The sequence below is a fragment of the Pongo pygmaeus genome, chromosome 3 (genome assembly GCF_028885625.2).
Source record: "Pongo pygmaeus isolate AG05252 chromosome 3, NHGRI_mPonPyg2-v2.0_pri, whole genome shotgun sequence".
NCBI classification, from domain to species: domain Eukaryota; kingdom Metazoa; phylum Chordata; class Mammalia; order Primates; family Hominidae; genus Pongo; species Pongo pygmaeus.
The window spans coordinates 99434457-99456506 of NC_072376.2; the positions used below are offsets into that span (position 1 = coordinate 99434457).

General features: G+C 40.5%; 1 protein-coding gene across 14 annotated transcripts in view; it reads left to right on the forward strand.

Annotated features, from left to right (window-relative positions):
* The window catches only part of AFF1 (ALF transcription elongation factor 1), a 203428-nt gene that overhangs the window by 60013 nt on the left and 121365 nt on the right, over positions 1–22050 (forward strand). For 4 of the 14 annotated variants that reach the window (XM_054486042.2, XM_054486043.2, XM_063663868.1 and 1 more), the window contains exon 1: positions 1263–10222. The exons of the other annotated variants lie outside the window; for them this stretch is intronic. In XM_054486042.2, coding sequence (XP_054342017.1) covers positions 10206–10222 — 17 coding nt within the window. In that variant the 5' untranslated portion in view covers positions 1263–10205. Of the gene's footprint in view, positions 1–1262; positions 10223–22050 lie in introns of those variants that run through there. 14 annotated transcript variants of the gene reach the window in all.

Sequence of the window (22050 nt, forward strand, 5' to 3'; positions counted from 1 at the left end):
TAAGAGGAAGAGAGACCTGCAGTAGCATGTTTGCATGCTCAGCTCCCTCACCATGTGGTACCCTGTGTCACTTTGGGACTCTAGAGTCCCCACCAGCAAGAAGGCTTTCACCAGGTGTGGCCCCTTAACCATGGACTTCCAGCCTCCATAACTGTAAGGAATAAATTCCTTTTTAAAATAAATTACCCAGTTTCAGGTGTTCTGTTATAGGCAGCAGGAAATGGATTAAGGCACATGCATTCTAAATATTTAAAAATGCATACTTGGGCTGGGCGCAGTGGCTCATGCCTGTAATCCCAGCACTTTGGGAGGCCGAGGCAGGTGGATCACAAGGTCAGGAGATCGAGACCATCCTGGGTAACAACGGTGAAACCTCATCTCTACTAAAAATACAAAAAATTAGCCGGGTGTGGTGGCGGGTGCCTGTAGTCCCAGCTACTCGGGAGGCTGAGGCAGGAAAATGGTGTGAACCTTGCGGGCAGAGCTTGCAGTGAGCCAAGATTGTGCCACTGCACTTTAGCCTGGGCAACAGAGCGAGACTCCATCTCAAAAAAAAAAAAAAAATGCATACTTAAGAGAAAAGGATAGAAAAAGATACACCATCAAACAGTAGGCATAAGAAGCTGAGTGAGGCTGGGCGTGGTGGCTCACGCCTGTAATCCCAGCACTTTGGGAGGCCGAGGCTGAGGTCAAGGACTCGAGACCAGCCTGGCCAACATGGAGAAACCTCGTCTCTACTAAAAATACAAAAAATTTGCCGGGTGTGGTGGCACATGCCTGTAATCACAGCTACTTGGGAGGCTAAGGCAGGAGAATCGCTTGAACCCAGGAGGCGGAGGTTGCAGTCAGCTGAGATTGTGCCATTGCACTCTGGCCTAGGCAATAAGAGCGAAACTCTGTCTCAAAAAAAAAAAAAAACCAAGAAAACTGAGTGGACAGCTTTAGTATCAAGAGGGCGGAAGTAGAACCAATGGAACAGGGCTCTAGAGAAGCCAATTTTAGCTTCAGGGGAGATAGAAGTTTCTAATCCTCATCATTGGCCTGCTGTGGAAGGGGCTGCCTTGTAATGACAACAGATGTCCCTGGAGACATGCAAACAAGCTAGTCTCGCTAGAAGAAAGAGCATTCTTGCATGGAGAAGTGGATTAGATGACCCTTATCTCCTTCCTGGAGCTAAGACTTGATTATAGTTGTTTTGTTTTTAGAATAATTGTGATTCAGTTTTGTGACTGCAAAAACAGGTGTGTGTTCATTTTATAACATTTAGACAATTTTTAAATACCCAGAAGAAAATAAGTCATCTGATTGTTCCATTCAGAGATACCTACTGCTAGCATTTTGCTACAGAGGCCCTGTCAATCTTTTGAATACACATTTCATTCAATTTTGATGAAGTGGGATACTAACAAACATACTGTATTGTACCTGCTTTTTTTTCCTTTTAAAAATTACTGTATTTTGTACCTGCTTTTTTTATTAATCAAAAAACTCTGATACTATGAATGTCTTCCTTGTCATTAAGTATTTTTTGTAAAACAAGAGGGTGAAAGCTTATTCAGTGGAGGGGGTGGTAGTGGTGATGGGAGGAATTAGAGATCAGTGTTATAAATTCAGAAATAAAGAGAAGTATCTAAAGTGAGCTCTTCCCACTCCCATCCCTCTACTTTCACTATCCCAAGAAATCTCTGGGATTTTGGTAGCAATATGTGTGGAGAACAAGCCAGGAGAAGGATCTCTAGTTTGGATGATTGGTGATTGGTTCATAAATGAGGGGCCAGGAGGAATGGAGTGGGTTGGAATTGGGGCCATTCAGATGAATTCTGGCCTGGTCTGGCCTCGGGACCATTTCTCAGGCTGTCTCTTTCTCTTCCCTGTTTCCTTTTCCTTTTGAAAGGCATCACTACTCCTTCACACTCACTGGTGTTTGCTATTCAACAAATTATTAATGGGGCTGATCTTATTTTAAGGGGTTTATTGCTGATCTTCACAGTTAAAAAACACATAATAAAATATGGAATGTTTTAGTTTTGTGTTAGCCAAGTCCCTCCTGATCTGCTCATAGGAAGCTCTCTTTGAATTCTGCCTTCTGCTTTTATTCCCAAGGAAGGAACTAACTAAACACACTTTTCCCCTAGTCTTTTCTAATCCCTTTTTTTGTGAAGGAGATACTGTCTTCTTCCTGTATGGAGAAACTACCCCTTACAGACCCTAGAAGCAGCTAAGGCTCATTGATAGATATCTCTCAGCATCTGTTGTAACTGCATCCAGATGGGGAGGATCTTATTGTGTAGACACAATAAGAAAATGTTCTATTTTGGACAACCTCCCAAGTGCCTTTTCATGCCCAGGAAAGTATTTTGGGGCATCTGGAAAGAATAGTCTTGGAGTTACAGAGAGAAGTTTAGGTTGGAGTTACACATTTAGAGTTACTGATGATATTGTACAAGACAGCATTTAGATTGAGAAGAGACAAGTAAGGTTTGTTAGAGCTCTATCCTGGATCCTGGATGTGTGAGCAGAAAGAATTGTAAAATAAGATTGAGTTGCTCAAACTCTGCAGAGAGCCTTTCATGGGAGGTGGTCACTGACATCATAAAGGAAGCCAACTTCTCTTGGTGTAAGAAGCTTGGCAGTGATGGCAGAAGGAGACTGGGTGGTAGCACTTACAGAGAAGAAACCAGTGTATTGGGAGAAATGGCTTGTTCTGGGACTAGGGTACAGAAAATAGATGATGAGCCTGGAGCATCCTGTAGTAACAGAAAGGAAGGAGTGCTCGAAACACAAAAGGATGGGGCATGTCAAAGGGGCAAGGAGCCAACCTGAAGGGGCTCCCAGTGGCCAAGGCTGGAACAATTTGATAACAAAATCAATCATGTAGTGGATTAGGACACAAAGTTCAAAGGAAATATCTGTGAGACCATGCTCATATAAATAAATAATTGAATGAGTAAATAAATGGAGAAGAGGCAAATCTTTCTTAGAGAAGAATTTCAAATATGTATAGCTATTACCACCCCTTTTCCTGTGTCTGCTTCATTCTCTCCCTCCTTTGAAGGGAAAACATCAGCCAAAACCAGATGGAGGAACATTGTACAGGATAGCCAGCCCAAACTCCTCAAAACTGACAGTCATGAAAAACAAGGAAAAACTGAGAAATAATGCAGTTTTAGGATACCTTGGGTTGCATCTTGGACCAGAAAGATGTCATTGATGGAAAAACTGGTAAAATCAAAACAAAGTCTAAAGTTTATTTCATAGTAATATACCAATGTTGATTTCTCAGTTTTGGCAAGTGGCCAATGGTAGTGTAAGATGTAAACAGTGAGGAAACTGGCTGGGGGTATAATCCTTTGCAACTTTTCTGTAAATCTAAAGTTATTCTAAAATAAAACATTTATTAAAAAGTAAACTCTGTGTGTGTGTGTGTTGCAGAGGAAGTGGGGGAACTTGAGCTTGTTTGTAGACTGATAATAAGTAATTGGTATAATTGTAGGCTAATATCCCTGATTGATCAGGGTTTTAGGGTAAGGAAGGGCATGTTTTATTAATGCACAAATAGGAGGAGATATGGAAAATTGTAGACCAGATCAGGTAAAGAAAAAGACATTGAGTGAAGAGGTAAAGTTGAGCAGTAATTTCTATACATTTTTGCTTGTATACCTCCTACAAGAATGTTGAAAAACTGTAAATCTTTATTCTTGAACCAGTTAAATCAGATTTACTTTATTAGAGAAAGTCTAACTTCTGATGGCCATATACATCTCATTTCATAATTCTAATTTGTATATAGTCAGGCATACGGACCTTGCCATAGGCTTGTTACCTGGATGTGTTTAATGAGGATCTATCTATTAATATTGATTTAACCCCGGGGATTCCCACAGAGAACTGTTCCTTTGGGGGCCTCGGAGGTATTTACACCTGGAGTAATGCACCATTTTAATATTGATTTGGGGTGGATGAGAGGACTGCTTTCCTTTTTCTACTCTTTTTTTTTTTTTTTTTTGGTGATGGAGTCTTACTCTGTCACCAGGCTGGAGTGCAGTGGTGCAATCTCGGCTCACTGCAACCTCCCCCTCCCAGGTTCAAGCGATTCTCCTACCTCAGCCTTCCGAGTAGCTGGGACTACAGGCGCTTGCCTCCACACCCGGCTAATTTTTTGTATTTTTAGTAGAGACTGGGTTTCACCGTGTTAGCCAGGATGGTCTCGATGTCCTGACGTCGTGATCCACCTGCCTCGGCCTCCCAAAGTGTTGGGATTACAGGCGTGAGCCACCGCGCCCGGCTTGTGCTTTTCTTTTTCAAGTGGAGAAAAGCAAGTGGGAAGTGAGAGCCTGAATCCTGGTTGTAAGAAAGAGACATTCGGATATTAAGGATCTAGAAATAGATTTGCCTTTAGGTCGTGAGAATCTCCAGGTAACCCCAGTTTAAAGATAAAGGCAGAGAACCTGGAAAGTGTGAAATAAGGATAGGAGGGCTGCTTTGTGTTGAGGTCACAGCTGAAGGGAGAGCCAGTTAATTTCCAGTGGTGCTCATTAGCAGTCCTCCTTGCTGTCTGCCTTCTGGATGATGCCTGTTTTTATTCTCCTCCATTATCTCCTCCCTTTTCCTGTGTCTGCTTCACTTGAGATTTTCAATGGCAACCTTGAGCACCCTTCTCTTGGCAAAGTGATTTTAGCAGTGTCCTGGTTAAACATCATTCCATTGAAATGAAGTAGCAGTTCTTAGGGGATTTGACCTATGTGATGTTTAGACCAAAAATGCTACAAAGGTAGAATTGTTGAATGACCATTGTGGTACAAATGCATACATTGAGTGAGGTATGTTAGAATTCTGAATAAGGCAACCTGTTTAAATTTTTTCTTTTCTTTTCTTTTTCTTTTTTTTTTCAGAGATGGTCTTGCTCTGTTGCCCAAGCTGGAGTGAAGTGGCTCACTGTAATCTCAAATTCCTGGGCCCAAGTGATCCCCCTGCCTTAGCCTCCTGAGTAGCTGGGACTACAGGTGTGAGCCACCATGCCCAGCTAATTATAAAAAAATTTTTTTTAGTGGAGGTGAGATCTCGCTATGTTGCCCAGGATGGTCTTCAACTCCTGGCCTCAAGTGATCCTCCCACCTCAGTCTCTCAAAGTGCTGGGATTACAGGTGTGAGCCACCAGGCCTGGCCAACTCTTAAGTTCTTAAAAGGGCAATGAAGTTTTTTTTTTTTTTTTTTTTTTGAGACGGTGTCTCACTGTGTTGCCCAGGCTGGAGTGCAGTGGTGCGATCTTGGCTCACTGCAACCTCTGCCTCCCAGGTTCAAGTAATTCTTCTGCTTCAGCCTCCTGAATAGCTGGGACTACAGGCGCATGCCAGCATGCCTGAGACAGGGTTTCACCATGTTGGCCAGGCTGGTCTCAAACTCCTGACCTCAAGTGATCCACTTACTTCAGCTTCCCAAAGTGCTGGGATTACAGGCATGAGCCACCGTGCCCAGCTGGGCAATAAAGATTAACAGGCGATTTTACTCCTTATTTGTAAAGAAATTGGGTCTATTAGCAGGACCCAGGTCCAGGGATTCTTAACCTGAAATCTACGGAGCCTCACGTGCTTCCTAAGTGGGTTTCAGGGGAATCAAATTGCACGGAAGTTTAACAAAGGTTGTACTTCATTGTCCTCAAATTTCATCAGAAAGCCAAAGAATTCTGTGCCCCTCAAAGGTTAAGAATGCCTTTTTGTTCAGTTTCACTGCTGATCAAGATGGTGGGTTGGATACAATGGTGTTTTCAAAACACTTGGAAATAATAATGCCCATGTTGGTATTGCAGTACTTTTTTAGCCACATACAGTATCCAAGTCACAAATCATTTCTCCTGTACTTAGTAATTTTAGATATATTATAATCTAGTATCCCACTTGTTTCAAATTACTCACATGAATTTACATTACAAACCATTTTGAGAGCCCAGGGAATCTCAGGTGTAATTCTAATCTGGTATTGATTCCATATATCTTTGGGGGTAAATATTTGCTGTATTAAAATTTTTTTTCCATTTATTTATTCATTTATTTGAGACTAGGTCTTGCCCTGTCACCTAGGCTGGAGTTCAGTGGTATTCTCATAGCTCACTGCAGCCATGAACTCCTGGGCTCACCCAATCCTCTTGCCTCAACTTCCCAAGTAGCTAGAACTGTATATCCAGCTAATTTTTAAATTGTTTTTTAATAGAGACAAGGACTTGCTATGTTGCCCAGGCTGGTGTCAAATTCCTGCCCTCAAGCAATCTTTTTACCTTGGCCTCCCAAAGCACTGGGATTACAGGCATGAGCCACCATGCCTGGTCTATTTCCTCATATTTAAGTGGTGTCAGATCAATTAACATTGTTCAAAAAGTATAATTTTAATATTATCAATGTTACATTTCTAGCCTGTGCTAAATGGACATTTTATGAGTAAGTGCTATTATGAAGTACTTTTTTCAGCAATTATGTCTGATACTAATTTGTTTATAGCATAAATGATCACAGTTGGTATAGATAAAACAGCAAGAGAAAAATGGGGAAAAACAGCCACCAAAAAATTCTTGAGAGTAGACTTTTGCCTGGTTTCCTTGAAGGCTTACCACTTCACTGTTGCAAAAGAAAATATGCGTACAAAGGTATTTTGTTGTCCGATACAGATTTCTTACAAATGAAAATAAATGCTGGCCAATTATGGTCCTTAAAATGATTCAAGGATTATAAATCAAGACTGAATCAAAAACTTCTTAAAATTATTTTCTACATAAGCATGATCTAGGTAAATGGCTTTCAAATGAAAGCAGACCACAAGCATCACCTGGAGAATTTATTGAAATGCATATTCCTGGGACCTCACCCCACAAGGATTCTATTTCAGTAGTTCTGCAACTAGGATCTGGAGTCTGTTTTTAACATATGCCCCAGGTGGTTTGACCACATTTTGCTAAAACTGATCTAGGTGCTAAGAGGTTACATGGAATAGCTATAATATATAACACCTTTAATTAAAAGAAGGCTCAATGAGTGTGGAGAGGTGAGGGAGACATGGTAAGTATTAGCAAATGATATAGAATAAGTTTGCACCTCAATTACTGTGAAACCCAAAGAGCTTTTGTATATGTACACTTTAGATATTGTTATTTACTGTATTAAAAATTAAAATTGAGGTATTTAAAATATTTATTTTTAAAACCCATTACATATTGACCTAAATAACTTATAAAACCAGTTTTCCAAAATTAAAAAAATTATTGAGAAAGAATGGCATTATTTTACATTCATGCAAATCTCTTTACTGTCTAGCTTAATAGAAGACGGCTAGATTCTCATACAGGTTATCCAAAATGCTTGGGACCAGAATTGTTTTGGATTTCAGATTTTTTCTGATTTTGGAATATTTGCATTATATATTCTTGTTCCAGTGAGCATTTCCTTTGAGCGTCATGTCAGTCCTCAAAAAGTTTTGGATTTTGGAGCATTTTGGATTTCAGATTTTCAGATTTGGGATGCCCAACCCAAACAGATTGAATCTGATTCTCTATTCAATCTGTTGCAATGTTGTTTTGGTTGAAGTCTATAAAGAAAATCCAACTTCACACAGAAAGAGGATGAGTATTTTTAATACCTTCTTTGATATTATACTAAAACTCTGTAAGTGGTAGTTTCTTAAAGGTTAATTGCATTGTGGAATCTGAAATGAGCTTTTAAAAAAAACTAAACCTTTGATACATTAAAATCAGTTGGTCTGTTTTGCACTTTTTTTCAGTGATCTTTCATCCATGCATGATTTTGGTTTTTGTTTGAGAGGGAGTCTTACTCTGTCACCCAGGCTGGGGTGCAGTGGCACAATCTCAGCTCACTGCAACTTCCACCTCCCAAGTATCTGGGATCACAGATGCGTGCCACTACGCCCAGCTAATTTTTTGTGTTTTTGGTAGAAATGGGGTCTCACCATGTTGTCCAGGCTCTGGTATCAAACTCCTGAGCTTAAGTGATCTGCCTGCCTTAGCCTCCCAAAGTGCTGGGATTACAGGCGTGAGCCACTGCACCTGGCCCACCCATGTATGATTCTGTTATACCATTGGTCATTTGGAAACTAAGGCAGATCGTCTCATATAACTTTCATCACTGTCACCCTGATCTCATCAGGAAAGTCTTTAACTATTGGCGAAGCTGGCAAGATTATGTGGCAGATGCAGAAAGTCTTCCAAAATGCTTGAAAGCTCAAATTTTATCATTGGCAATAAGTACTGTCAATTGTTTTCCTCAAAGAAACAGGCTCAACTTTGTTCATTTTTAATAAAATGTCTGCCAAATACCCAAGTCAGAATAACTACAGTTTGTGAATTGTTCTTTCAAGTAAAAATGGTAGTCCATGAAAAAACAGCTAGCTCAGCTTGCAACTCAGTTACACAAGTGCTTTTCTTCTAGACAGCCATTGTACTTAAGTGTGCAGTGGACTGCTTCATGGGTACTTCCCATTTTGTCACAAAGAACATCAAAAAGACCCATGCTCAAGGGTCAAGATTTAATGTATGTATTAATTCTGACTGCTTGCTTCATTAACAACAATCATAAAGGAAACTGGCTTAAAAAAAAAATAACGTGTGGTAGTGAAGAATGCAGTGACTACTAGTTTCATTTGCTGCCACTGCTTTGATTAGTGCGAAGGCGCCAGCAGTTTCCCCATAATTGCTTTTGCACCATCAGTGCAAATGTCAGCACAGTGAAAAGACAATGTCTTTGTGTTATTCTAAAAATAGTTCTGACCTCTGAGAGGGTCTTGGGGACTCCCAGGAATCTAGTAAACACACTTTGAGAACCCTTGATAGAGGTGCCTTGGGCCTCCTTCCCAGCATTGTCGTTTTAGTGCCAGGCATTAACAAGTTTGTATTTCACGACGATTTAGTAATACAATCTGGACTATCTCTTTATGAGACGGGCAATATTGTCATGATTCTAGGTAGAAGAACGGAGGGTCCACAGTGCAGGCAGTTATTCAGTATTCATCTAAGAGTCTTCAGCTCCTCCGGTGTGCTGGTCCGTATGAGATGCTGAAGCACAACCTCCCTCCATCCTTGCTCATCCAAGTATTTTCCTGCTTTTGAGGCACGGCTTAAACGCTTTCCGTGGTCCTCTGAGTAGGAAGTGATTTCGTTTGTGCTTCGTATAGGACTTAACTATATTGCATGCTCAAGTTTTTTGTTTGCTTCTTGTCAATCCCTTCATTGCTTAAGACCAAAATGAGGTACTATTTTTCCTGTAATCTACGTGTAGTCCAAAAAAGGCGGGGTGTTTTGTAAATATTTGTCTCTATGTAAGGAAGTCAAAACTGAAAGCGGAGTAACACCAAGTGTGCCCGTTTCCTGAGCTCAAGCACTGAAAGGATCAAAAGTCGCGAACGTGGTTTACTGCCGCGGTCTTGTTCCTGCTCACTGCCGCCTCTGGGGGCCCCATGTTCAACAAATACTCAAATTGGAGTTGGAGTTCTGAGCGGCTGGGTACTGTGTATTCCAGCGGTGGGTGTCTGTACGTAGTTAGAACCTGGCAAGACAGCACTCGCGAGGAGCCCGCAGGCGGGGCTCGACCGGGGACCGGCAGGGCTGGTCGGCGCCCAGGCTCTGCCCCCTGCCCGACCCTGCCTGCTGCCTGCTGCCTGCTGCTTGCCGCCTGCCTCCGGCTGGGGCCGCTGAGCGCCCTGCCCATTTAAGGAGGCGGGCCGTACCACCTCAACTTTCTTGACAGGGGGTATCCCGGCAGACTCGGACAACTTCAAGGGAGCCAAGAGGCTATTTCTTTTCTTTTCTAACTGTGGCCCGCGTTGTGCTGCTGCTGGGCAGGCGTTGGGCGCCGGCGGTCTTCGAGCGTGGGGGCCCGTTGGTTTTCCCTTCTCAGAAACTGCGCCGGGGGCGCTCGCTTGCCCCGGATTCGGACGCGGCGCTCCCCCGGCTCGTCTGAAGTGCAGATCGCCGCAGAGGCCCCAGTGCCCGGATGTCCATCAGGATTAGCGCGAGCCAATACGGGCCGAGCCCGGGGCTACGCCGAGGACGCCCGGGGCTCGAGAGCAGGTAGTCCCGTAACATCGGGGCGCCGCGCCGGGACGCGTCCCCGCCCGGCTCCGCCAAATGGTGAGCGCGGCGCTGGCAGCAGGGCCCGCGGGGTGAAGGCGCTGATGGACGGAAGACCCCTGGCTCTATAAGCTGAATTATGGCAGCCCAGTCAAGGTAAGCCGTGCACCGGAGAAACTTTTCAAATGCGTTCGTGGCGAGGGGAGCTGAAGGTTGCGGGGGAGGGCAGGGTGCGGGGAAGGAGACGGGCAGGAAGCAGCTTTGTCATTGCCTTCTCATCATTCCCGAGGCTGTGGCTTGACTAAATGTCAGATAAAAAGCAGTTTGGAGAACGTGCTGGACAATTTCTGCACAGCGGAGAGAGGGATGGTGTTAAAGTGAAGATTAAAGTTACATAGCCCCCTTCTTTCCCCAGAACTGTTATTTTCCGGGACATTAAGTTGGTTTCACTTGTCCGCCCTTGCCCAAATTTCCATTTAGATTCTTTGTGCGTCTACCCCCTCGGTTTTCTGGATGTCTTGCTTTTGTCTCGAGGGGAAGTTTAGAAATACGATTAATGTAAAATATAGTTCACCTTGGAGAGGGTGGGTGAGAATTTGCCTGGTGAGTGAAAATTTTACCGCTAGAATGTACGATTCCACATAAAACGGCCCCGCTTACGTGAATCTGCTGAGTAGGCAAAGACCGGGAACGCGCCCGGGTGGTGAAGGGGAGAGAGGATAATGAACTGCAATTGCTGTCAGAGGAGCGCTATTGTAAGAACCTGAAGCCCAGTCTTTCCATGATTTGTTACTGGTTTTGTAATGAGCGTTAAAGAATAGTGATGACAAGGCATTAGTGATATTATTATGAGATCCAAACTGTTCTGTGCGATTTTATTTTAGTTTTGACAGCAGTTGGTGCTAAGGAAGACTTAGGAGTTATATATACATTCTCTTTCAACTGTGTTTTGCTAGAAAGCAGTTTAGTCTCACATATTTAAAGTAATAGGGTTCTTCAAGCTGATATTTGATGTAGAACAGTGATTTTGGGAGGTCTCAGAAGACTTCACACGTCTGAAAACTCAGATCATGGAGAGACATGGATGTTAAATGTTCATGTTTGGGCTGGATGAGACTGAATGTTTTTTTCCTACGAAATAGAACTTTCTAGGAAGGAAAGAGCTTCTCTGTATAAAGTACCTCCTATGTGCTACCTGCTTTTTATATTGCTTCCTCTCAACGCAGTGGTTTATCCTCTGCTTCCATTTTATTGAGTTTTAAGAAAGTGGTTCTTAATCTAGGGCCAAGTAGTGGAACTTGGATGAGAAACACAAGTTGTGTCTCTATTTTTGTTAACGTCTAGCTGAAATTTAGTGGGGGTGTGTGTGTGTGTGTGTTTTTTAAGTAGGACTAGAGATAAAACTATGGTACCAGTTCTTGTGATGTTATCACAAATAGAAACTGTATGTCTTTTCATAATCTCATTACAATTGTTGCAGATGTCTTCAAACACCTTTTGTGCTTTCCACTCAGGAAATTAAGGAACTGCCTTATTTTGCTTAATTCAGTAGTAAAGAAAAACAGTACTGTACCATTGATTTCTTTTAAATATTTTAATAGGTGCTTGTCTATAAAATGTGGTACCTTTGTATTCTTATGTATTTTATTTAATGTATTTAAAAACATTATTCTGATAGTGCTATTATTTATCAGACTGCTACAGAGGTCCATGGCACAAAATTAAGATACCTTGATCTAAGAAGTTAGTAAATGCTGTGTGACAGATCTCAGTAATATAGCACGGGGATTTGTACCCAGGTGTGAGAGATTCAATGCCAGCGCTCTTAAACTAATGATAAAAATAAAATGAGACACAACCTAAATTGGACACTGCTGTGTGCCAGGCACAGTATTAAGCAGCTTTAATTGGATTAGCTCTGACTCTTCTCAGGCACCTAAATGGGTAAGTACTTTTATTATCCACATTTGTTAGTTGAGGAAACTGAGGTCCAGCCTGTTTCTTGCCTGAGGTCACAAAGGTGGAGCAACGCCTGACTCCAGATCTGCTTTGCACACTTCCTCCCTTATGCTTCCTCTTTAATGCTGAGGTGAGATGTTAAAGGGAGCTGCCAAGCCTCAGTATAACAGTACAAAGAATGATTCCTGCTAAAATTGGTTGTTTGTAATATGTAATAATCCTGAGTTATCAGTGTGGTGGTTCAATTTGCCCGCAATTAAAATAGGAGAATTGTGCTTGTTTCTGATCCTCTACCCCACCTTCCGACATGCCCTGGAACTAGGAACAAAGCCACAAGACTGTTATGTCTGTTGTTTTCTTAGTCTGTGTGTTGGGAGTATATCTCACATTTTGTAAATGTCCATTTTTCTTTGGTTACACCTGGAATGTGGTCCAAGCTCATTCAGATAATTGTGCTCTGTGGGAGAGAAGGTAATCTTTGAGATCCAAAGAGAGAATATATGGAGAAGATTCAAGATATTTTGGGATTTCAGGGAAACTCTAAAGCTGGGCCACGTTGCCCTGAGTAATGCTAAGAGAAACCGAAACATCACCTGTGATGTAAAGTCTCACTCGGGTAGTGAAATCTTGACCATGTGCTACACATTAGTGTTTGTTTGCTCTTGAGACAATTAATTTAGACCGACAGACTCATTGTACTTAGAGATTTGTAGCTCAGTGTTTAACCACACCAGTTTCATTGTGCATTGTTTAGTTTGATTCCTGATTTGTTATTGATGGGTGATATATGACTAATTTTTTATGCAAATGGATTAGGCAGTGTATTCCCATGCCTGTAGTTCACTCCTTAAGACAAGATATTGTCTCCCACATTTTAGTCTCCCCTACATAAGCTAGAAGTACTTTGAATTGAGAGATTACCTACGTATTTCTTGGCTTGTGGACTTTTATCAATTAAGGCTGTGTTAAAACCTAAGAGTAGGAAATTTGTTTTGTTTTGTGGTTGATTTCTTCTCAAAGCTGGAAGACATTTCTTGACTAAAATGCGAATTAAATGCTTTTAAAATTTAGATTTTTGGAGGTCATATTTTGAAAACAATGAGTATTTGGTTTATTGTGTTCCTACAGTTGAGAAAGGTGGTCACTGAGAAATGTCATGTCAGTTAAAGCGGATCAGATGCTGTGTCTGGGCTCTCAGATAAGTGTGTGCTTTCTTTGGAACCTATAAACATAACAGACACATTGAATATACTTCCTTGTGGAAATTGCAACAAACTTGCTTTCTTTAATGTGAAATAGTTACAGAATATGGCTTTAGTTACTGGACTCTGATGGAAAGTGCATCCAGACTATTTTATAGAAGTATAAAAACTAGCAACTAGTAAACCTAACAGTTTATAGACATGTTTTTTTCTGCAAGGATTAACAGTGCTTTATACTGAGGAGTGATGTTGATGGATACAGTAAAAAGGAGGACTTTGTCTGATTCCCCACCTCCGCTAACCCTCTCATTGAAGCAAATCCCTGAATTCTAGAAAGGAAAATATACATACCTTCAAATACTATCAGGGATTAGCCAGTTTAAAAAAATCACCTGGGCCAGGCGCGGTGGCTCACGCCTGTAATCCCAGCACTTTTGGGAGGCCGAGGCAGGCGGATCACGAGGTCCAGGAGATCGAGACCACTGTGAAACCCCGTCTCTACTAAAAATACAAAAAAAATCAGCCGGGCACGGTGGCGGGCGCCTGTAGTCCCAGCTACGTGGGAGGCTGAGGCAGGAGAATGGCGTGAACCCGGGAGGTGGAGCTTGCAGTGAGCTGAGATCGCACAACTGCACTCCAGCCTGGGTGACAGAGCGAGACTTCATCTCAAAAAAAAAAAAGGAAAAAAAAAAAAATCACCTGATGCTACCTGAGAACCCCTGGCCCTTCTCCACCCTGGGGCAGGCATGTATGCATGGGAGTAGGGGAGTTGAACTTGCTTCTTTGGGAGAATTGAATCTGGTGGCTGAGCATGGAGCTTCTCAAAAGAAAGGATTTATAGACAAACTGCAGTAGGAAAGTATGTTCAGTCAACTCTCCCACAGTTTTTAACTTTTGAATTTGTCTAAAATTAATGTTAATGAAGCTTTGAAAAATCAATAAAGAAGCAAAGTCAGATTGTGCCCAAGATTAATATGAAGCTGGTTTTTGGTGGATCTCTTTGACTCTAGGGAGGGAAAGTTTTCCATTGCAAAAAGCAATGCTGTTAAACTGGTATAGAACCAGTTTTGCCCTGCCCTATGCCCCTGTCTCTGATTTTTGAGCTAGTGATTACCTTGGAAGAAAATTCATGAATGCAAAGCAGCTTGGATTAAAAATGAGCCAATATCAAAGAGAATACTGTGGTTTTGGAAAGTACAGTTCAAAGAAGAGATTTTGGGATGGAAATAATTTATGTAGTATTTTGATCCATTGAATATTCTCACTTTTTCCTTCTTGTGACACCATTGTAAACAGTGTCCTTGACAGAAGAGAAACACAAACAGGTATCTTAAGTGATTTCTTTCTAGTTTATCCTGAGAGCCCAGTTGAGCTTCCTGACTCACAGTCTGGAGCTGCTTCCATGATAAAGACTGAAGGAGCGGTGAGTCATTTTTTAAAGTCAGCTGATTTATGGGGATGTTGTTTTGGCAAAACTAACTCAAGTGATCTCTCAAGAGATTTTGCTGGATTCTATACCATACCGTGAAAAGATATTCCATAGCTGGATTTACACTCTTGAAAATGGGGTTTTTGTGGGTGCTGCATTTAAAAATTTTAAATTTCAAATACATTCAGTAATAAAAATATTATGGATGAGAGAGAAATCTACTTTTTCATCTTGGTTCTGTCATTTATTTTTTGTGAGCCTCCAAATCTATTTTTTACATAATACCTGTAAGATAGAGGAGTTATAAAGCTGGTTTGTTAACTATTGCTTTGAGGTATATATAAACTTAGTTTTCTGTTAGCAAACTTCTCTATTTCATTTCTTTTTTTTTTTTTTGTATAAATATACGTAGTAGAGATGGGGTTTCACCATCTTGGCCAGGCTGGTCTCGAACTCCTGACATCAGGTTTCTTTTCCAAGATAGGCAACTAAACTCGGTATGTGAGATATAGTGGAAATACAATATGCACCTCTAGGACAAAGTTTCTTAGAGACATGCTTCTTGGCTCAGAAATAGAAACATATAGTGAGGCTAAGTATAATCTCTTTGTTGTGGTTAGTTCAGTTACGTTTTACTGATATAGGGTGAGTACATAACTTTTATGGGTTAAATGATTACCAATCGTTTTTACTTAAATGTAAAAATTGGGGGAGCTGCAGTAGTATTTTCTGTCTCCTTCAGATGGTCCTCAATTCATTTTATTATGAATATAAAGTGTTCATTTGCTCAAAATAACACAGCAGGTAGAATGCACAATGTCTTGCTCAAGTACAGATGTATCAGATGAACTTTAGATTTACACTTCAGGAGAAAATATGTATAACTTTTGGTGTTATTGCCCCAGGGAACTAAAAGTAAAGATTAACTTTAAAACCATGCAAATTGCTGACTTTCTGTGTCTTGGCAGTGATCATTGTTGAGAATCCCTCCCCTGTGCAAACTTTTTCCTTATCTATTCACAGTGAGTTAAAGCTTAACCTGATGGCCACAGAGCCAACAGACCTGGCATCTTGAAAGTCTTGTTCTCTGCTGAATGTCTGTTTTCTTGTGTTAGTTTATTGGCTTTGTTTTTAATTTAACCAGATTCAACTGCTATCAAGTTTATCAAGTTCTTTTTTTTTTTTTTTTTTTTTTTTGGGAGACGGAGTTTCGCTCTTGTTGCCCAGGCTGTAGTGCAATGGTGCAATCTCGGCTCACAGCAACCTCTGCCTCCTGAGTTCAAGCCATTCTGCCTCAGCCTCTGGAGTAACTGGGAATACAGGCATGTGCCACCACGCCCAGCTAATTTTGTATTTTTAGTAGAGATGGGGTTTCTCCATGTTGGTCAGGATGGTCTCGAACTCCAGACCTCAGGTAATCCGCCCACCTCGGCCTCCCAAAGCGCTGGGATTACAGGCATGAGCCACCCTGTCTGGCTGAACTGCTATCAAGTTCTTAAGGCTATTGCTGGGAGCAGTAGTTTGGTGACAGATTTAATATATTAAGAGAAAATCCCAGGGGTAACATCTTGTCTAAAGGAACTCAAGCAGACAAAGGGCAAAGTATTTTTATTGACACCTAGGTTGTCTTTATTTCGGTATGTTTTCGAAGGGCACTCACTGTTTGACTGCATTCTAAAAAGTACCAAGAATTGTTTTTCCTCCATGGTGGCTGGTATGGGTGAGGGCTTGGAGACCTGCAGGCCACATGATCCTTTGTTTTGGTGGGCTGGGGAAGAGTTAAGGCTGTGATGAAGATCTTACCCTTTTTTTTTTTTTTTTAAAATAAGTATTGCTTACTGCTGGATTGGCAACTAAACAAATAAAAAGTAAAAGGCTATATTTTAGGGGTAATATGGTCATATGAGGTTCAGGGTGCTCAAACTTGATTAGACACAAACATCACTGTGGGTGCTTGTTAGCATGCAGATTCTGCTCCCCCTCCCCCAGAGATTGAGTGGACAGGTTCTGGGTGGAGCTCTGCTGTCTGTAAGGCCAGGGGCACAGGTACCATGCTTTGTGAGATGGCGCATGTGTGAGTGACAGCGATCATATAAACTATGTTGTACGATGCTATTAAATTTTGATTTAATATATGCTTATAAATGCACAGTTTTTCTCCTCCTATTGAAACAGACTGGAGGTTGGTAGAAGGTGGATATTTACCTCCATAAATTTATCCTTATATTACGAACCGTTGGTTGAAATGTCCAAATGCGTCTGTGTTAAAAAAAATAAAAGTAAAAGATACCAAGAAGCAATTCCCAGTGTTTGATCATAAAGCACCTTCCCAAGAATTGTTTCTTCTCAAGGAGCAGGGTATTTAATTTACTTTTATCTATGCCTTGTGGACTCCCTCCCCAGTTAGAGTTATTGCTAAGTATATCTCTCTCTCTACCACACACACCAGTTTATCAGGTGGCAGTTGGTTTTGTTCCCAGGGAAAAGTTAAAATGGTGTGAATTGGTCAGTTTTGTCCAAACTTTGTGAAACTGAAATGAAAGTTTTGTTTTTTAATAAAAGCTTTGCCTAGGGGTACTGCTGAACAAATAATGTTCAACAAGACATTTTAAATGGAACTCCTACTGGGAAGTAAATGTTAAAATTATAGCAGATGTCACTTCCTGTAACAAAATTCAGGAAACAGTCTTTGGTATGTGGGTGTTGTAACTTTTCAATTCTTGGAACTTTCCTTCAGGAAACTGTCCTGTCAGAAGCAAAGCAGTCAATAAAACATGAAGCACAACTTAAACTGTGTTATGCAGTGTAATTAAATTTTGATTTGGTGCATATGTTTTTGTGGTCAAGACAGACCCAAGATTATCACGTGACTTTCATCCTGGATAATGTGTGTCTGGATAACTTGTTAAATTGCTTCTCCTCCACTTCTCCCATTCTGGTTGCTTTAAAAATACAGGTGTATCTGATTTACTCTGGACTTGAATTTATGGAAAGTCATATAAAATTAATTAGTTCTCACTGTTTTGTACAAAACTATGAAACCTGTTTTCCTCCCTAGCTTTGCAGAAATTTTGTCTCTCAATTGACAAACTGTCTACCTTAGACATTTCTAAGATGGCCTATCTAGTAAGTTGGTAGCTTTGAGCTTTGATAAAAGTTTGAGTCCATGATATTATGGTTTAAGAAAATTTTTCCTTAAAGGAAAACAGAACGTGTTATTGAGTTAATATGCTGGGTTTTAAGTTGTTGTTTATTTGCTGAAAGGATATTCATTGGTATAAAGTAAGCTAAAGCTCTGTCCTTTTATATTTTTTCAGGTGATTTTGACCTAGCAATTACAGCTATAGGAATGTTTTCCTGTTACTCATTTACAGTCTGTGTCTCCCTCTCCCCTCCAGCCTCCTTTTAGAGTTAAGACAGGGCTAACTCTCCATTTAAAAAAGTGTGTAAAAGTAAACTTTGTACCACAGGGGAAGAATTAGGCAGTAACATTTACTGGCATTAGAATAGCAAAAGGATAAAATGAAACCTAGTGTATTACATTAATACATAATTGAGGTTTTGCAACCTAAAAATATTGGAAAGAATTATTAATGTTGTTCAGATTGTCTGCTTATCTTGTGACTTGGTTTTAGTAAAATTCAACATACCACTGGAACTTAGTTTTTGTTTTTAAATGGGAACTATGCCCAGAAGACAAAAAGTCCTAGGTTGGCAGTTATAAAAGATTGAATTTGATAATTCTATCACTGCTGATGGTGTGAGTTTTTTATTTGTTCTTACCCTTAGGGCAGGGAGGGTCCTCCTCTTAAAAACACCTTCATTTCTTTCTTATTTTAGCAGTCATGTTTCTTTAAGGGTAAAGTAAAAATCATTAGGTTTACTTAATTCTGAGTTTAAATTTGTCAGCTTTATAAAAATTCTTGACAGTTTATGATAAGCCTAGCATAAAACTTCGTTTTCTCTCTGAGGTCACTCCTATTCTGTGTTGACATCCTTAAAGTATTGGTATTATCCATGATCTTAGAGTATTTTAAAGAATGAAGAAGTCGGGCATGGTCGCTCACGCCTGTAATCCCAGCACTCTGGGAGGCCCAGGTGGGCGGATCACCTGAGGTCAGGAGTTTGAAAGCAGCCTGGTCAACATGGTGAAACCTCGTCTCTACTAAAAATACAAAAATTAGCTGGGCATAGTGGCAGGTGCCTGTAATCCCAGCTACTCAGGAGGCTGAGGCAGGAGAATTGCTTGAACTTGGGAGGTGGAGGTTGCAGTCAGCTGAGATCACGCCGTTGCACTGCAGCCTGGGCAATCTTTTGGTAGCTTGGTGTAAATGACCTTTTGTGGGGAAAGAGGGAAGAGGGGAATAGTTAAATTGAATCGAGGTACGTTCCTTGTCACCCAGATCTTTTAAATCTTTTGTTACATCTCATTTTATGGGTATTTCTTCCCAGCCCAAGTTTTTGTAAAAGTGATTTTATTCGAGGTCAGGAGATCAAGACCATCCCGACTAACACAGTGAAACCCCGTCTCTATTGAGAATACAAAAAAATTAGCCAGATGTGGTGGCGGGCGCCTGTAGTCCCAGCTACTCGGGAGGCTGAGGCAGGAGAATGGTGTAAACCCGGGAGGGCGGAGCTTGCAGTGAGCGGAGATCGCACCACTGCACTCCAGCCTGGGTGAAAGAGTCAGACTCTGTCTCAAAAAAAAAAAGTGATTTTATTGAAGTCTATTTTATATATCATAAAATTCACTCATGTCAAGTGACAACTCAGTAGTGTTTAGTTACTTTACTGAATGGAGCAACCAGTTTTAGAACATTTTATCTCATAACTGGTAAGATCCCTCCTGCCCATTTACAGTTAATCCCGGTCCCCAGCCCCACCACCATAACCTACTTTCTGTCTCTGTAAATATGCCTTTTCTGGGCATTTCACATAGTGGAATCATAAATGGAGTATGATGGTTTCTTCCATCTGACTCTTTTTACTTGCATATGTATTTATATTTTAAATTTACCAGCCTCAGCACATTCTGGCCATACTTGAATAATTTTTTGAGGTTGATCTGTGGTGTACCATGTATCAGTAGTTCTATCCTTTTATTACTGAAGAGTATTCTGTTAACAGATGTGATGGACAGGTTGTCCCAATTTTTTAAAAAATTGTGAATAATGTTGCTGTGAACATTTACATACAAGACTGTGTGTGGACATATATATGTGTGTGTGTGTATATATATATGTATATATGTATTTTTTTTTTGGTTGGATAGCTAAAGGTGGAATTTCTGGGTTCTATGATGGTTTTTTGTTTGACTTTTTGAGAAAATGCCAGTTTTTCAAACTATATGCCTAGCCTAACTTTAAACTGATCTAATTTAGTCAATTTCTTGCAAATTGTTTGCTATCTTCATAGTTATTTGGGCTATGAAAGTAGCGGTTCTGAGATCTGATCAATTTTACATTTGACTATTAGAAAATTATATATTGTTTTCAATTTATATGTGATCTTAAAACACAGCTCATTTCCCCCATATACAATTCTTTATTGTATTTTGTAAATTGGGCTTTTTGATGAAATTCATATCGAGGAATGTTTAAAGAAAGCCAAATTAAGTTTAAAATACCAGTGCATGCTGATTATTGTCAAAATAGTAAAGAAAACTCCAACTCCACAACTCATAAACCCCTCAAATAGCAGAATTTAAATATATGATTTGTTAACTAGAAATCCTTTATTTTATAATTGCAAAATGGCCCTAGAAATTGTTATTTCAATGTGCATTTTAAATAAAAGCGTTCGGGCAAAAATGAGCTGTTCTCATTCACTAGAGCCTCACATGCAAAGATAAGTTATCTAAGTGAAGCGTCTGGAAATTATCGTTCAGACTTGGGTCCTGCCTGGGGAAGGTGGTGACTATGTGCCCTCACTTGATGGTGTGCTCCGACTTCGGGAAAAGATAGATCTGTTGCACAAACAAAAATGTTTCATGAAATGCTCTGAAAGTATCTTTAGGGGCATGTGTGATGGTAGTGAAAATGAATCATCTTTTTAGCACTCAGTCGTTCTATTTAAAAAAAAAAAAAAAAAGCTGCGAGGCTCTGGCTAGAAGATGTCTTCATTTCTTCCTTTATGAGCCTTTCAAGTGTTCTTTCAACTTGGAGAGCCTCAGTGCATTGTGGCAAGTTACTGAAATCCGCTGCTCTGCATATTAATTTACCTACTTAAGAATTACATCAGTATCAACAGCTTTATGAATGTGGCCAGTTCACACGCATTAAGTGTTTTTCATATTATCTGTAAATGTATTGAGTACTTCATTGTTCACTAAGAGCTAACCATTGGTGTGTGCAGGGCTCTGAGTTGGTTTAGATAAATACACTGTCTCCCTCCCTACAAGGAGCTCGTAGTTTGGTGGGAGAGACAGAAGTAAGCAAACAAACTCACAAATAAAACACGTGCAAATTGTGGAAACACAGTGGCAAAAAACAAACAGGATACTGTGAGGGAATAATAGGAGGTGGGGAATTGGTCTTGGTGTGGGCCAGGAGAACCTCTGAGGAGAGTTACCTGAGGCAGAGAAAGAGCAAGCCATGACACACAGAAATGTAATTGTCCCTCTAGAATGTACATGGAAGTAAGTGGTGATGGTGGTGAGAAGGATGGCTTTTTTTGAGACAGAATTGTGCTGTGTTGCCCACGCTGGAGTGCAGTGGCATGATCGTGGCTCACTGCAACCTCCAAGGATGGCATTTTTAAACAGGGATAAAAATGTTAGGAAATGACCATCATGTGGCAGTTTCTTGAAATAAAAATTTGATTGTTTTAGTGGTTTGTAGTTCTACCAAAACTTAGCCCTGTTTTTAATTTATTTTAATAAAGGCAAAGTGAGTACCATAACCACCTAGCTATGAACTTTAAAATAGAGATTATAGTTTCTAAAACTTAGGCTTAATTGGCACATGAATATAAACACATTAAACAAGTGTTGAAAAGAAATTTGAGAGGACATTTTTCTTTGGGAGCCATCAAATAAGGGATGTGGTAGCATTTAGAAAGGCCCCCAGCTCAGTGAGGTACAGTTATAAGGAAGTGAAGATTTAGACAGTAAGGAGGGCATTCCACCTGGCTATTAAATATAGAGGTTAATTTACAAAACAACCTTTTATATGTGTGAAGGACTGTTATGGGAAGTGGAGTGAAATATGGCCTCTATCTCTGCCAAAAATAGATCTCGAAGAGATAAATAGCAAAGCTCATGAAGGAAAACACAGAAGTGGTGTTCTTTTTTATATATTTAGCGATAGGAAATAATCTTCTGCCTTGGATAGTTTAGGAAGTAGCGGATGGTTTAAGTACCAGTGATATTATGATTATATATTGGTTTTCATCCG